Below are 13,797 nucleotides of genomic sequence, written 5' to 3' on the forward strand. Positions count from 1 at the left end.
TTTTAAAACGGTTATAAAATGTGCATGAGTCATCCATGTTCCTTGAACACGCTCTCGTGGGTGTCAGACAGTCTTGATTTATGAAAATATATATGCAGAAAGTATAAATGTTTGAGTTGTATATAATGCGAATAACTGTCCATTTTTGTGCTGTTTTCTTTACAGTTAATGCTACTTGCGTTATTGTCCCTGGTAAGTAATTTAATAATTAACACCACAAAACAAACATCAGTGCAAGCAAACAAGAGCTGATGAAAAAAAATGTCATATACTAATACCTGCAAATGTTTTTCAACAAAAACATTTGAGTCGCAAGGAGAGAATGTGATGCAAAGATTTTTGCACGGAAAAGCATTTTGTAAAGATGTTCATGGACACCATTGTATGTACAGACACTGGTACAGAGGGAACCATTGGTTTTGCTATAGTTCTATGGATTTGCAAGTCATTTTTGCATACATTTTTCTTATACAGGTATCCCTCGATTTATAAAAGGGATGTTTAAAAAAAACGCGCGTAAAGCGAAATTTCGTTCATAGGATTCGACTTTTCCCCTTCAATTTAATACAGAAAGTTAGGGATGTGTTTTAGACAGTCATTCCAACTCTACTCCTAACCTAAACATACGCCTGTATCACTATACACAATCCAAAAATAATAAATACAATCAATATTACAACGATGAAATAATAATTCATTCAAAACTAAAATGATACATTTTCATGGAACTCTGCAAACTATGTCCGCATGTCGGCATGCCTGTAAAAGTGATGTGGAGGCGTCGCTGTTGCACTGCGGCGAGACCATGACCCTGTTGCGGATGGATGACGCAGCCTCCTGGGTGTTTCTTTTTTGATGATCTCATTTGCGCGTTCCATGTGAATTTTTTTTTCATATTTGGTTACTCAAAAAGTGTCCGTAATTTGTCAATTGCGTTTACGCGAAAATTCGTAGGTCGATTGTTTGTAAATGGACAGAAACCTTCTCTCAATTGTAATCCTGTTCCATTTGTCAACAACCATCCCTTTTATGTTGTACTTGGTTAACGTTTTCAGTCAAAGTCCTATTCAAACCGATTAGCACTTGGATGTAGTGTAGTACACTTCCGTGCTGCCATGTCTATCGGTGCTCTCCACCTTCACCAATGTGCGCTGACCGCCCTGGTGAAGTTTGATCACTTATCCCCCTCGAACAGCACAGTGGGGACTGATAAAGAGCTGTACCGGTACCACTTAGATAAGCTTCTCCAACAGTGGCTGGGTTGGCAGTAGATATTGACCAATATAAGTTATATGTCTTTCAAATTAAATAAAAACAGGATAAATATTTAAATAACGTAGAAAAAAATCAACCAGTAAGCACACGGCCACATGAATGAGCTGTCGCTGCGTTCACATTGGTGCACACCAAGTGGTTGTCTATTTTTTGGGGGGGGGAGTTTCTTCAGAAAAAAACAAATATAGAAGCTGTTTAATATTTAAATGTTGTGGTTTGTTTTTCAGTCGTTATTATTGTAGCCCTCATTGGTGCGATGCTTGCATTTGCATTCTTCAAGAAAATTGCGTGTTTTGCACCAAGTGGAAGCAAAACCATGTAAGTACAAAATTATAACATTGTTATTTTTTTGCTGTACTTGGCTGTTGATTAAAGCTTAATCTTTTAAATATAAATTACCCCTTAAGTAAAAACAATAATCTCATTTGGTTTACATTAACCTCAATTAAAAAGGGCATGCTCTGAATTTACCCACTGCTACACAGCAAGAAAATTTGCTGTCATTTTCACAACTGTTGATGATTGCTTGTGTTGCAATCGAAACGTCGTGGTAATTTTAGTGTTTTATTATTTTATTATTTCCCTTCTACGTGGCTCTACCGAAAGAACCAAGAATATTAATTCCTGCAGTCACGACAGCTTTAAATCGAAATCTTTTTACCCTGTCACGACCACCGTTTTGCTTATCCTTATTGGTCTCGTGGCATTTCACATTGCACTGATGGTCATTATGGTTCCTTGGAGGTAGATAGGTCCCAGTTGTGAGTGGTACAGAGCCTGACATTGCCATTGACACAACAGAACTTATAGTTTATTCTGAGAAGATTTGGCCAGGTGGCACGGTATTTACAATGCTTCACATGTAACCAGAAGGTTACGAGTTTAATGCCTGGTCAGGAGTAGAATCACCTTGTTCTATACATTTTGATAAAAGAGTACCACGTGAGAAGTCATCCTTTGTTATCAAATGGAGATGCCCATTTCCCCTAAATTCGTGTTAACATTTCCACCATTGACTCATGACTGCTTGTGGAAATGAGTGCCTCCCTACACTCTTCACTTGGAGGTGCTTTGATTTTTACACGCTTTTTATTAACTCTGTTGTATCCTCAAATCTTCTAACTCAATTTTTACCCACTTCCCAATGTGGTATCGACTGCAAACTTGGTATACTTATGCCATACTGATGACAATACTATATTCTATCATAAAAACACAAAAAAAACATTTAAAAACATATTTTGTATGTGTTATGTTTCGGCTTGGCTCTAATTGTCCACGATAAACTGACGTTGGCTGTGAATGACCAACGGTCCCGTACGTTATGGCAAGCTTCGGGGCCACTTCCTGGAGTCGTATAGTTCTTACATTGCTACTACGGTACATTTCATTAAAGCATGTTTAAAAAAAAGTTTTTTTTTTAATATTACTTATTATGGAGGCGGAGAGAGAGAATGGGAACTTACAGCTGTAGCAGTGAGTTATGAAGTTTTTTTTCCTTCTCACATGGATATTTTCCTCTTAGCTTAATTGCTGTTTATTTGACTCAGAAATGACCCTAGGAAGAATGAAAACGAAATCCCTCTTAATGATACTATGTCGTTGAAGCCTAACGATGCATGAGAGGTCACATGGAGCATGCAGGTAACCGAGTGCTTTGTGTTCGCGCTGGGGTTGGAAACCCACGGCTTTCGGCCCTTGACTTCACACCATATACGTCTCACGAGCATTTGAGGTCTACCATTTAGAAACGGCCCACAAACAATATCCGTCACTAAGTGTTTGAGCCACACTTGTCGAGTGCTAGAGCAAAATGTACGCATATATCGGAACTGGCAAAACTGTAATATAATTTTAGTGTCCTTAGTCACTTGTCATTTCAAGAGCCTCCAACACACTGGTGTGCTGTACTCGTGACGAATTGGCATGTTCTGTTTACGTGACCACCATTAATAGTTGGCTGTGTCGGGTGGTGGCGGGTTTTAACGACACATTTATGTATTTACACGATCTAACCCAAAAATGCTCTTATGGTTTCTGTTACTGTTATGTATGCATGTGGCTATGCGTGTGATCTTCATGAACAGTCGCAAATTGTGAATCTGTCTGCCCAATTTCAACTGAGAATCATACTGATTGTAATGAGGAATGACTTGAAATATTTAATTTTAACATTTTCATATTGAAGGGTTAGATTAAAGGATTATTAATATAAAATTTGCAATATTAATAGTATAATTCTACAGTTTTGTAAGTGGATATGATAAAACACATGTAAAGAAAGACATTAAATGTAAGAAATTTGTCTCTTCTGACAATGCATGGCAGGATGCAGATGTTAATGTTATAATGTTGATACATGTTAAAGAAAAGCTATTAAAACCAAGCAAAGCCCAGTGATATATTTGCTTGAGAGGATGGTAACATCTGGGAAACATGAATGTGTGTTAATTATTATTGGCAATCATTCCATACATTAACGACCAAATAAGCCGAGGCTTAAGGAATGTTCGTGTGAAATTAGGCGGCTGGGTAGCCCAGCAAGACCCCACGATGGTCAATTTGCTCATTAACCACACACCAAGCACACTACCTGCTGTAAAGATAAACTTGTCTAGAACAAAATGGTGAAAAGAAGCCTGTCCCTGCACAATTACAATCACCATACTCTGCCTTGCAAAGAGGATCATAGGAATCAATTGGCTTCATCTAATGGGAATTGATATTATTGCCGTATTTTCAACAATTATTTTTCTGGGTTTTTTTGTCTTTGTGAATGAGCAATAACATTTTTTTTGTAATACATATGTTTTAATATTTAAATCGTGTACTGTTTGCACGTGTATTGCCTCTTCTCAATCCAACAGATGAATGCGTGTTCTGAAAAAAAATTCTTCTACAGATCTGGAATGAAGACCTTTTGTATAGTAAAGAAAATTAATATTAATATAAGGACTGAATAGGGTCCTTATTTTCACATTGGTCTTATTTAATGTTATTTGTTCAGCAGATGTAAGCGGAACTTGTGGATAAAAAAATCTTGCCTTCTAAATGATTTTTAGCACTGAAAGCCTTATTTAATCAGTATTGTAAAATAAAACCAACTTTATTTGGTAAAGGTAATTTAAGAATGCACTTGTCCATAAAATAATGTTATTTTTGACTGCTAAAGCTGCGTGTGATGCGCCCATTTCTTTAAAAGTAAAAAAAAATCATTTTCTAAAATGTGGTGAATTGGAGAGCATTTCCATTGTTACCAGCACCATATAGTATTTAATTGAAGCACCTTTTATAATCGCTCTAAATAACTGTTGTGTTGCTTTGAGTCTTTACAAAAAAACCCTCTGCTTTGCCCATCACGACCATCAACCTGGCATTGCGTTGTCTTGTTGGTGCAAGCTTCTCCGCCAATTATTATTACCTCGTGCCAGCTTTGTCCATTTGAAAACCCTTACCACCCTGGCATTGGAACATCCCACCCAACCGGCACATACACATGTGCCAGTTCTGAATTCAGATTCTGGGACCAGCGCGCATTTGTTTATGCAATGATGCATTCGATTAAACATCGGCAAGATTTTGGTGTCTGCTCGGCCGCTTTTTTTTTTAAGCCAAAGAAATGTTTCGGATGTTTAGTTGTTGGACCCCCCGAAGGTGATGATGATGCCGCCAATCGACTTAAACCCTTACTCCCACCTTCAGATAAAAAAAAACGCTTCTGTAAAAAGCTGAGTTATGGAGGGACAAATCCCATGTTACATTTGACCACAACAGTTACCCAACTTGAAATGTCCAGGAGCGGTTTGGATGATGACTCGCTGTAATTCGGAGTGGAGCTCGTGCCTGATTGGAACTTGGTTTAGACCAAGGGATCATTGGAAAAAGAAAGTAAATTAGGTTCAGTAAATGCCAATAAATGTGTGCAATTAAAATACATTTTGCTGGATATTGTACACCAATCCCTGAGAAATTGACCCTGATCTTGTATTTATCCTTAGCTCTTACACTCTTAATAAAACAATGTTTGTATTTCCATTCTGTAACCTTAGCTTTGTGTCTAAAACGAGTAGGAACTCACTCCTAATCCTTAAATAAACATTTGTTTTGCTTCTAACCACCACAAATCACCGTGATTTCTGAGGACGTAAGTTTCCAAAACAATGAATTCTGTCAATATTTAAGAATTACAACGTTCTTTTGAAAAGCCTAACAGCATGTGAGGGTTGTTTGAGTAACAGTTATCACCACTAGTGGTGCATGTTAATGCTGCAATGTACGACCTGCTTGCAGTCACGACTGGTATTTGTTGAAGTAAGTGATTGTGGACGTGTATAATAAGTACGCTGCTTTCCCTATGTTGCCTGTCGTATTATATTAAAAAAAAATCACGTTTCAGTGCAGTGAGTATTCCCTCTGGTTTCCCATCCTTGATGTAGATTGAGAGCAATCTCTCCCAATGTGCTTGTTGGCATGTCAATTTGCCTTGTTGCGCATGGCTGTTTGCCTCTCCATCAGTATTTTTGCACAGTCCTGGTGAGATCAACGACCGTTGCTGACTATGTCAGTGGCCAGGAACGCTTATCCAAACACAAGATTACAGCAAATACGTAATTACTTTTGAATTTACGTGTTATGAATCTAATTAGGAAGCCCCCTTTCACCGTTGAGCCAATCCAATGGTGATTTTCTTTGCCAAGCTGTGTATTGAGCATTTATTTTCTCTTGCTTTTGCCACACACGATCGAGGTAATCGTGCCTCATGTTCGCATTTTATATTTTGTTTGCCTTTCCATCTTCTGACTCCGGTTGAACACATTACGAAGGATCAGTGACGACTACATTTGGTCGATTAATTATATAAAGAAATGCTCAACATGCAGCCTACCTCAGAAAACCACATTTATAAATGACAAGCACGTTACCTACGACATTAAAACAACGTCCTTCATAAATGCTTCTGCAAGCGTGTTTTGCCGTCTTAATTTTAACGGCAAATATTGGTTTATGCAGACTTAAATTGCCAAATGTTTCAGTATACTCCCAAATGGCTTCATTTGTAAAGGTGGAAATCGTCATACCCACCTCCGTCTCCCAACCCCAAAAATCACATTTGACTGGACCCTCTGGAAAGTGCCACAGGAGTTGAATGGATTCTGCGTTACCCTTACAGGCCACTCTGCTTCTCTCCAAACATTTTCTCCCAGCTGTGCAAAAAAAAAACAATGGAATACCATTCACAAAGACTGTAAATAAAAAAAAAATTGCCTTGGGATACTTTTTTTATTACATTATTTTATCACCATTGTAGGACGTGTGATTAGACTCCGCAATGTTTCATGACTGCTATATCTGTGTGTGTTTTGTAATGTGGCTATTGCACCGGGTCTCGTGGTGTTGAACTATCGTGCTGCATGTGATGGCTGGAAATGGTAGTTTGCCTGCAGAGGAAATGTGATCTGTTTGGCACAAGCCAGACATTGGAGTGGATACAATGAAACCGCTAAATTGCTTTGTATAGAATTGGTAAAGTTGGAATCTGGTCATTGATTTCTTAAAATGTAATCTACTGAGCACTGTAGTTGTAGCACTTATATTAAAATATTTTGTATTTATCGGCAGATGAATGATTTGTATTGACATGTTGCCCGTTTTTTTTCTGTTTGGCTGCTGTTTTACTTACGAGAACGCAAGTTAGCTATAATGGTATCGGCACTGCAAAGAAAGTTAAGATTTGGACCTTGCTTAGATTCAGATTTGGGTCCTATACATATTCCCCCCTTAAGTCTGCTTGGATATATGTGCAGTAAGGTTATTCAAATTCATTTCTAAGACAACCCTGATCTTAAATCAGGTGATAATAGTGTTAATATTATGAACTTTTTAAAGGCATTTATTTTATAAAGGAAATGATGGATACTCAAATTAAAATAAATGAGTGACAACTTGCCGACAGGGGCGATATGAAGGGTATAATATACACATCTTGTTTAAATAGACATCGGAGAAAATGCCTTTGAAAATTACTAAGAGTACATCTAAATTAGAACAAAGAACTGCATGTAAACTGAGAACGGTTCCATCAATTGTGAACGCGTGGATTTGTAGTGAAGCTCGTGATGATGGGGTTTTTAGGTCAAAGCGCAGTGTTGAAGGGTGACGTTTGCGAGTGCTTTGTGTTGAATCTGTTGAGCTTTTGTGATACATACTGCAGAAGTTGGGGTTTCAATTGCTGGCGGTTGCTGGTGGGTTTTATGGCCTAAATCCCTAAAACACATTTGTTTAGTGATAATTGTTAACAGCACAATACTCTGGAGAAGACGTACCATAGGTTTTGCTGCCTGCCTTTGCACTGGGCAACATTAAAGACACCACGTGATATCTGTCGTTCGTTGCCTTGCTCTGCTTGTGTTAAGTTTGTGACGCTTACACGTGGCATTCCTGAAGTATGTGGTGTCATTTTGTGTGTAACTGTTCACTCTTGGCCAATAGCCATATCGCCCGAAATGAAGTTTTTCGGTTTATTTTGTTTTACCAGGTGAGAACTCAAGACGAGCATGTCTTATTTGCAAAAAAGAACCACCTGGATAACATTTTTTTTTTACAAAAGTTAAACAAAGTACAGTGGAGCAAATATAAATCTTGAGTAAAATCAACTTAGACCAGCAATAATTATCAATGGCTGTCTTGTTTATACCGTGTCATTGTATATCTGGATTGCAATGTTTTTCCATTTGTGCTGTGAATTGTGTAATTTGTACTTTGCATTGTACTAATTGCATCATTTGCAGTCTCATTCGTATAGTCTACACTCACTTCACCAACCCACACTGACCCGCGCTCAGATAACCTCAATGGCCTGCAAAAGGGATGCACATGTACATTCGCTTATGAAGTCAAAATGCTTTAGTTTTAGTACATTTGGTGTTCATGCCATTCTTGTAGCACAGGGCTAGCACAACGGTGCTATGCGCTACAGATTTATATAGTTTGCCAGTAGGGAACGATGTGTTGTCCGAATATAATTATTTGCGGCTGATTGTGTTATTTGGATAATGACGCTGGCACACGGCGAGGGGGGGGGTTAAGAGTCCACTGAGAAGCGGATGGAGCCTATTTGTAGGGTTAATACTCAGTAATGAAACGGTGGCTGCCGAAAGTCGAACCGCAAACCCCTGCGTGGTGAGTGTTAATTCGGCCAATCGTCCCTCTGCGGTCGTTAACATCAGTGCTCTACCACGTGCGGCTGCATCACTTGGTCGGCAGGTTAACAAATTATTTATCGGTGGAGACCCACAGTCGACACCAAGTGACGCAGTGGCAGCCTAAGGACGAAAACGCTCCCGAGAGAAAGGCCGCCGTGGTGATTGAGTGATGAAATCGACACGTGCAGAAGCGAGATGGATTGAGCGATGAACTTCGGGAGACTTTCATCCAGCAGTGAATTAATTATTAAATGGTTGTGGTTAGTGTTACTAAACCCGTTTTTTTCTCCTTTCACGGATGTCCAGGAGTTATAAGATTTAAATGGCTGCAAGGGAAGGGCTTAAGTGTCCTCTTGTTGGTGTCACCTTTGACTCGTCTCCCACTTTGTATACCCACATCGCCTCACATCTGCCGCTTTCCTCTAATGAATCACGAAAATCTACTCTTCACTTTCTGCCGCCAAACTCCTGGTCTATGCTCTAATCTTTATCTGCAATTGCTCTCACTCCCCTCCAACATATTCAAATGTTTCAATCTCCCATTTAATTCTCACGTCCGCCCTATAGTCTCCCACCTTAGCCGGTAGAAGATACCAACAATCCATCTGATTAAGGTGCCCAAAAATGGACTCATGATCGCATCTTCCCCCTTGTGGGCAACTGGGATGGCAACTTCCAGTCCAATTTCATAAAAGTCCGCAGTTTGTAGACTTGTGAACTTGTTCAAGAAACAATTATGAATAGTAATATTGGTTGCGCAAACTTACATGCAAGACCTATATTCATCGGCACACTTTTAAACATACTCTTCACATTTTCCAGCCAGAACACCCGTCTCCCTCTGCCATTGCTATACCAAGTTTCTGATTTTAAAAATAACATTCGAGCTTCATGGATCTTTTTCAGACCTGGCCACATATGATAAGCTCAACGAAGTGGCTTTCCATGTGGAAATGCATAGCAGTCAAAATAACTTAAGCGCACGTTTCTAAATTAAAAAAAAAACCTATGGAGGACTGGCGGCCACGGGAATGTTCGAGAAGGGAGCGTGGTCAGGTGACGGAAGAGGACGTTGGAGTCTGCCGGGAGAGCGAGCGTCCAGAGTCAGCGAGAATGATCGAGAAGGGGGGGCGTGGCCTCGTGTTGGTATATAAAAGGGAGATGCGCGGGAGACTCGGGGCTGTTGCAGTGGGGATCTCCGCCTGATGTCAAGTGAACGTGTCTTCAATAAAGTGCCGTCTCAAGAGCAGTGTGTCAAGTCATTAAATATTTACTAATATCTTAGTTGAGCACGTAGCTCGGACAATGAGCGGCGTGCGAAAACTCCGCCAGAACGCGTTGACATTTGCCATCTAATTTTATATTTATCAGCTGGGAGGGCCTGTTACCTGGACCCAAAGGGATGAGGTTGTTCATAACGTTACACATCACACTATCTACTGTATACAGCTCAGAGATAGTACACGTGTGATGTGTAATGTTACATATCCTCACCATGTATTATAGCAGAGTTGTATACAATGACAGTGTTGCTGTATGTTGTGATGTGTGACACCCATACGGCTTAGCCATATTCTTGTGCAGGGAAATTGAGTATAAATATTTTTTGTCTATTTGTGTTTCTCCCTTGTGATGGGACTTTGTAGGATGAACGTTGATATTAATAAGGGACACGGTGTGAATTGGTCTGTAATAAGACAAGACACTAATAATAGGGTTTTTTCCCCTTCTGGCAACAGAAAAAAGGAAAAACCCTATTACATTTTGGTACTGGCAAAGGAGGTCTAATGATGAAGACAAGGCACTGACAAGGGGTTGACAGGTGTGCGTACTCTGTGCTATATCTCAGCTGTATACAGAGAATGGTGAGGGTATTGTGAGAAAATAATAAGTGTCACGTCGGTGATCAATCGTACATGGTAAAATAAAATATACGTTGATGAGGTGTCAACCATTAATGTTGCGCAACAAAACCACCTGTTGCATCGACGTTGCGCATTCTCATCACACCACCTTTGCCACAACACGGGACAGCTGCAGTACACGATGACACAATGGAGACATGACGAATCAATCGCTGGAATTTTCTGGCAATCCGTGATTGTGCACACACGCACGCAGCTACTAACCTGTATATGTATATACTGTCGACGTCATTTATCTTCCTTATACTTGCACTACTATCATGTTTTTGTACTGTTGTATTAAACGTAACTTACCCCGTGCCCCTATTGGATGTCTGTGAAAACGAGCTTTATAGCTCATCGGATTTCTCCTGCAGTATTAATATTCTAATTGTACGTCAGTCCAATGATGGCAAATTAACATATGTCATAATTATAATAAATCGCGTTACCGGCATCTGCTTTGATCCACATTGCTCACCCGAAGCTATTGGGCTGTTTAGAATGTACCACTCACGAGGGAGGGGGAACCAACAGTTTTGAATGGACTTTAACTTTAAAACATTAAAAAAACAAAGCACGACAGCATTATAAAATCACTGCAACTATTTACAATTAATTATTAACAAATTCCAAATAAAATCAATGGAATAGGGTAAAGTTTTATTTGTAAAATTGTGAAATAATGGGATACAATCACCCCTGTAGTCGATAAATGGTTTATCCGTGGGTTTTGGCGATGACATTTCTATTAAATTGTAATTACATTTTTAAAATATGTTTTAAATAAAAAAAAAACACTTTGTGTGTGTGTTAACATCCACAATTGGAGATGCTATTTTGGGCGGGAAAGAAGGAGCGTTACCGTGACATACACGCACGAAACTACTAACTTTTATATAGATGTAATGACCCAAAAACAACCCCCAAGCAATATGCAGCCTAACGGGCAATTTTAAAATAAAGGTCTCCGATAGTCCGATTGGAAGAAAGTAATGCAACTTTACTTAATTACTTTCTCCACGGCGACTGGTCGGGAAGGCAGTCTTTTAAAGGGATTGGATGAATAATGGGTTGAACGAGAAAAGAGGGAAAACAGAAAGGATCCGTTAGATGGAACGGACAGGGATTGGCTCGATGTGTAACTCGGATAAGAAGGTTCGAGAAAGGGAGCCGAGAGATATATAAGGGAAGAGCACGAGGAGTGAGGACGCTCGGAGGAAAATACAAGCAGGAAGACAAGAACGAAGCCTCGGGTCCGTTATTGTGGAAGTCTTTAAATAAAAGCGGCCCTTATTACTTTGTTGTTGGAGTCGTTGCATATAAATAGCGCCTTTATCCAAGGCGCTTTACAGGGGTTATTATGAGTGGTACCAATTAGAGTAGCTGAAGGTGATTTGGTGAATAGGGATGGAGGTGTTATCGGGTACGGGAATTACTGGGAGGGGGGGGGGGTACCTAGGGATGGAAGAAGGATGGGGCCAGGACACCAGCCAGGGAGATGGTGTGGAAGCACTTCCGAACTACAGAGTGTATGGTCCACTCCGGTGGCTGCACATTAATTGTTTAAAAATAAAGAAACGCATTAAATGCAGGTGTCGACGGGCGCACAACAATGGGCGTGGAGACTTTTCGCAGGTGGGTTTATTTTAATGCGAGACTCCAGCTCGGACCTCAACACTCTTTTTTTTTCAGCCCGTTTCTCACTGCCTCCACGGGTTTGGCACCTTCACTGCTCTGAACCTGCGGCTGATTTCTAGCCAAAATCAGGGGTGAGAGGGCAGGAGGGGCAAGGCATATGGGTTAACCTGCTTGGGTAAGCATTGAGCTCTCATCGGCCCTATTGTCTGGAGATGCAGTTTATAGCATCCTGATGACTTTTAATAAGGGGGGGGGGGATTTTTTTCTAACTCACACCATGTGACAGGTGCTACTCGCTTCATGTGGAAGGGGACGTTTGTTCCAGTGCAAGGGGGGAAAGTCGGGAAGAGGAGCGGAAACGAGATTGTGCACAAGGAGAGGGGGTAACGGTTAGGAGGAGAGATCGTCAGTTTGTTCCCCTAAAAAGGCCCAATATTAAAATATGCTCAAAATGTCCCCCTCAATATATTGCTATTAAAAAATAATTGCTATGCTATGTAAATAAAAACAACAATTTGCTAAACCTTGGCCACAATATCTGGACTTGTCTTCATATAAATAAATGCATAGATTTCTGTTTACATGATTGTGGTTATGGTTGCACTTTATTAATCCCTAATCTCTGCCATTGCATACAATGAAACAAGAAATGGTAAAAAAAAAGTAAAAACAGAGCAATGTAATACAATATACACTATTAGACAATATTGTAAAAAAAAAAGTCCATCCCACGAGTTAGTGAATTTTTTTAAATATTTTAGGCAGGAAATGAGTTTGCAAATTTAGATTTTTTTTCTGAGTTGGGACCCCCAGACACCCTGGAAGATTTGGATCCCCCCCAATGTTGACTCCATGGCTACGGCCTTGTCCCCTAATCTCCCCCGTCTTCTTTTTCGAGAGACCACACAAGAGCGAGCCCTGTCGCGTTCCCCTTTCTGTGTGCCACGGCCCAAGGGTTCCCCGAGCAAGGCCCTCTCCTTCCCCGAAATGAAGGGCGGTACCGACGATGGCTGTGGCGATAACGACCAACTCACAACCGCAGCTTGCGTTTATTATAATACTTGTATATTTTAAACAACTGTAGTATACGGTATGTATAAAATTAGTTTACTCGTAAAATACAATTTTTATTTTTTTTATGTTTATGAGTATCAATGTGACGATGGCCGCTTTGAGTGGCGGATTTTGTGCCCGAAAGGCGCCGCGTGTGTGAGCAAAAATAGAATTGGCTTGACTTGATGCCGTCAGAGGATGCCACAAGTTCCTGTTTTAGGCGTGCAGAGCCTGCTCACGCGTTTGCGTCTCATACTTGCCGGTCCTTCAGGCGTGTCTGACTTCTGAGTCGTATAAGCAACGTGGTCATGTTCCGTAAACATAAAGGGTGAGTTGTGACTAGAGACCAAGGTCACTTGCCAGAGATTTCGGTGATGACTCTGTGGTATGTTTTCGTCAATCGTTGCGAAATGATACTTGGTTTCGGGTTGTGGCTTGGGATGTCGCACGCCCTGGCCTGTAACAAGTGACACAAGACATTTCTCCAGACCGCGTCATCACGAAGTTGCAATCATGGCCCTTCTCCCTAATATGGTCATCGTTATCGTCGGCCAGTGCATCTTGACAGGTGTCTTGGCACAAAGTGCACCACTCATTCGAATATATCAATAAATTTTGGTGGCCAAGATTGCTTAGAGCTGCTTACGTGGCTCAGAATGTTTGAGCTGACACACTGAACACAGTTCACATCCGGGCAGCCACCTGCGATTAAACTGGGTTCT

The 13,797-nt window shown here is 40.4% G+C and overlaps 1 protein-coding gene across 9 annotated transcripts in view; it reads left to right on the forward strand.

The window, feature by feature from the left end:
- LOC116942338 (complement factor H-like) overlaps positions 1 to 9,723 on the forward strand; it is a 39,201-nt gene extending 29,478 nt beyond the window's left edge. For 5 of the 9 annotated variants that reach the window (XM_032954109.2, XM_076067075.1, XM_076067069.1 and 2 more), the window contains 4 exons: positions 166 to 192; positions 1,503 to 1,593; positions 2,826 to 2,919; positions 4,143 to 7,659. In XM_032954109.2, the coding sequence (XP_032810000.2) occupies positions 166 to 192; positions 1,503 to 1,593; positions 2,826 to 2,898 (191 nt within the window). In that variant the 3' untranslated portion in view covers positions 2,899 to 2,919; positions 4,143 to 7,659. Of the gene's footprint in view, positions 1 to 165; positions 193 to 1,502; positions 1,594 to 2,825; positions 7,660 to 9,383 lie in introns of those variants that run through there. The other 4 variants (XM_076067072.1, XM_076067073.1, XM_076067071.1 and 1 more) reach the window with 4 other exon arrangements.
- Positions 9,724 to 13,797: the final 4,074 nt, after the last annotated feature.

Source organism: Petromyzon marinus, chromosome 14 (assembly GCF_048934315.1).
Source record: "Petromyzon marinus isolate PM22_M1 ecotype Great Lakes invasive population chromosome 14, UKy_Petmar_22M1.pri1.0, whole genome shotgun sequence".
NCBI lineage: Eukaryota > Metazoa > Chordata > Hyperoartia > Petromyzontiformes > Petromyzontidae > Petromyzon > Petromyzon marinus.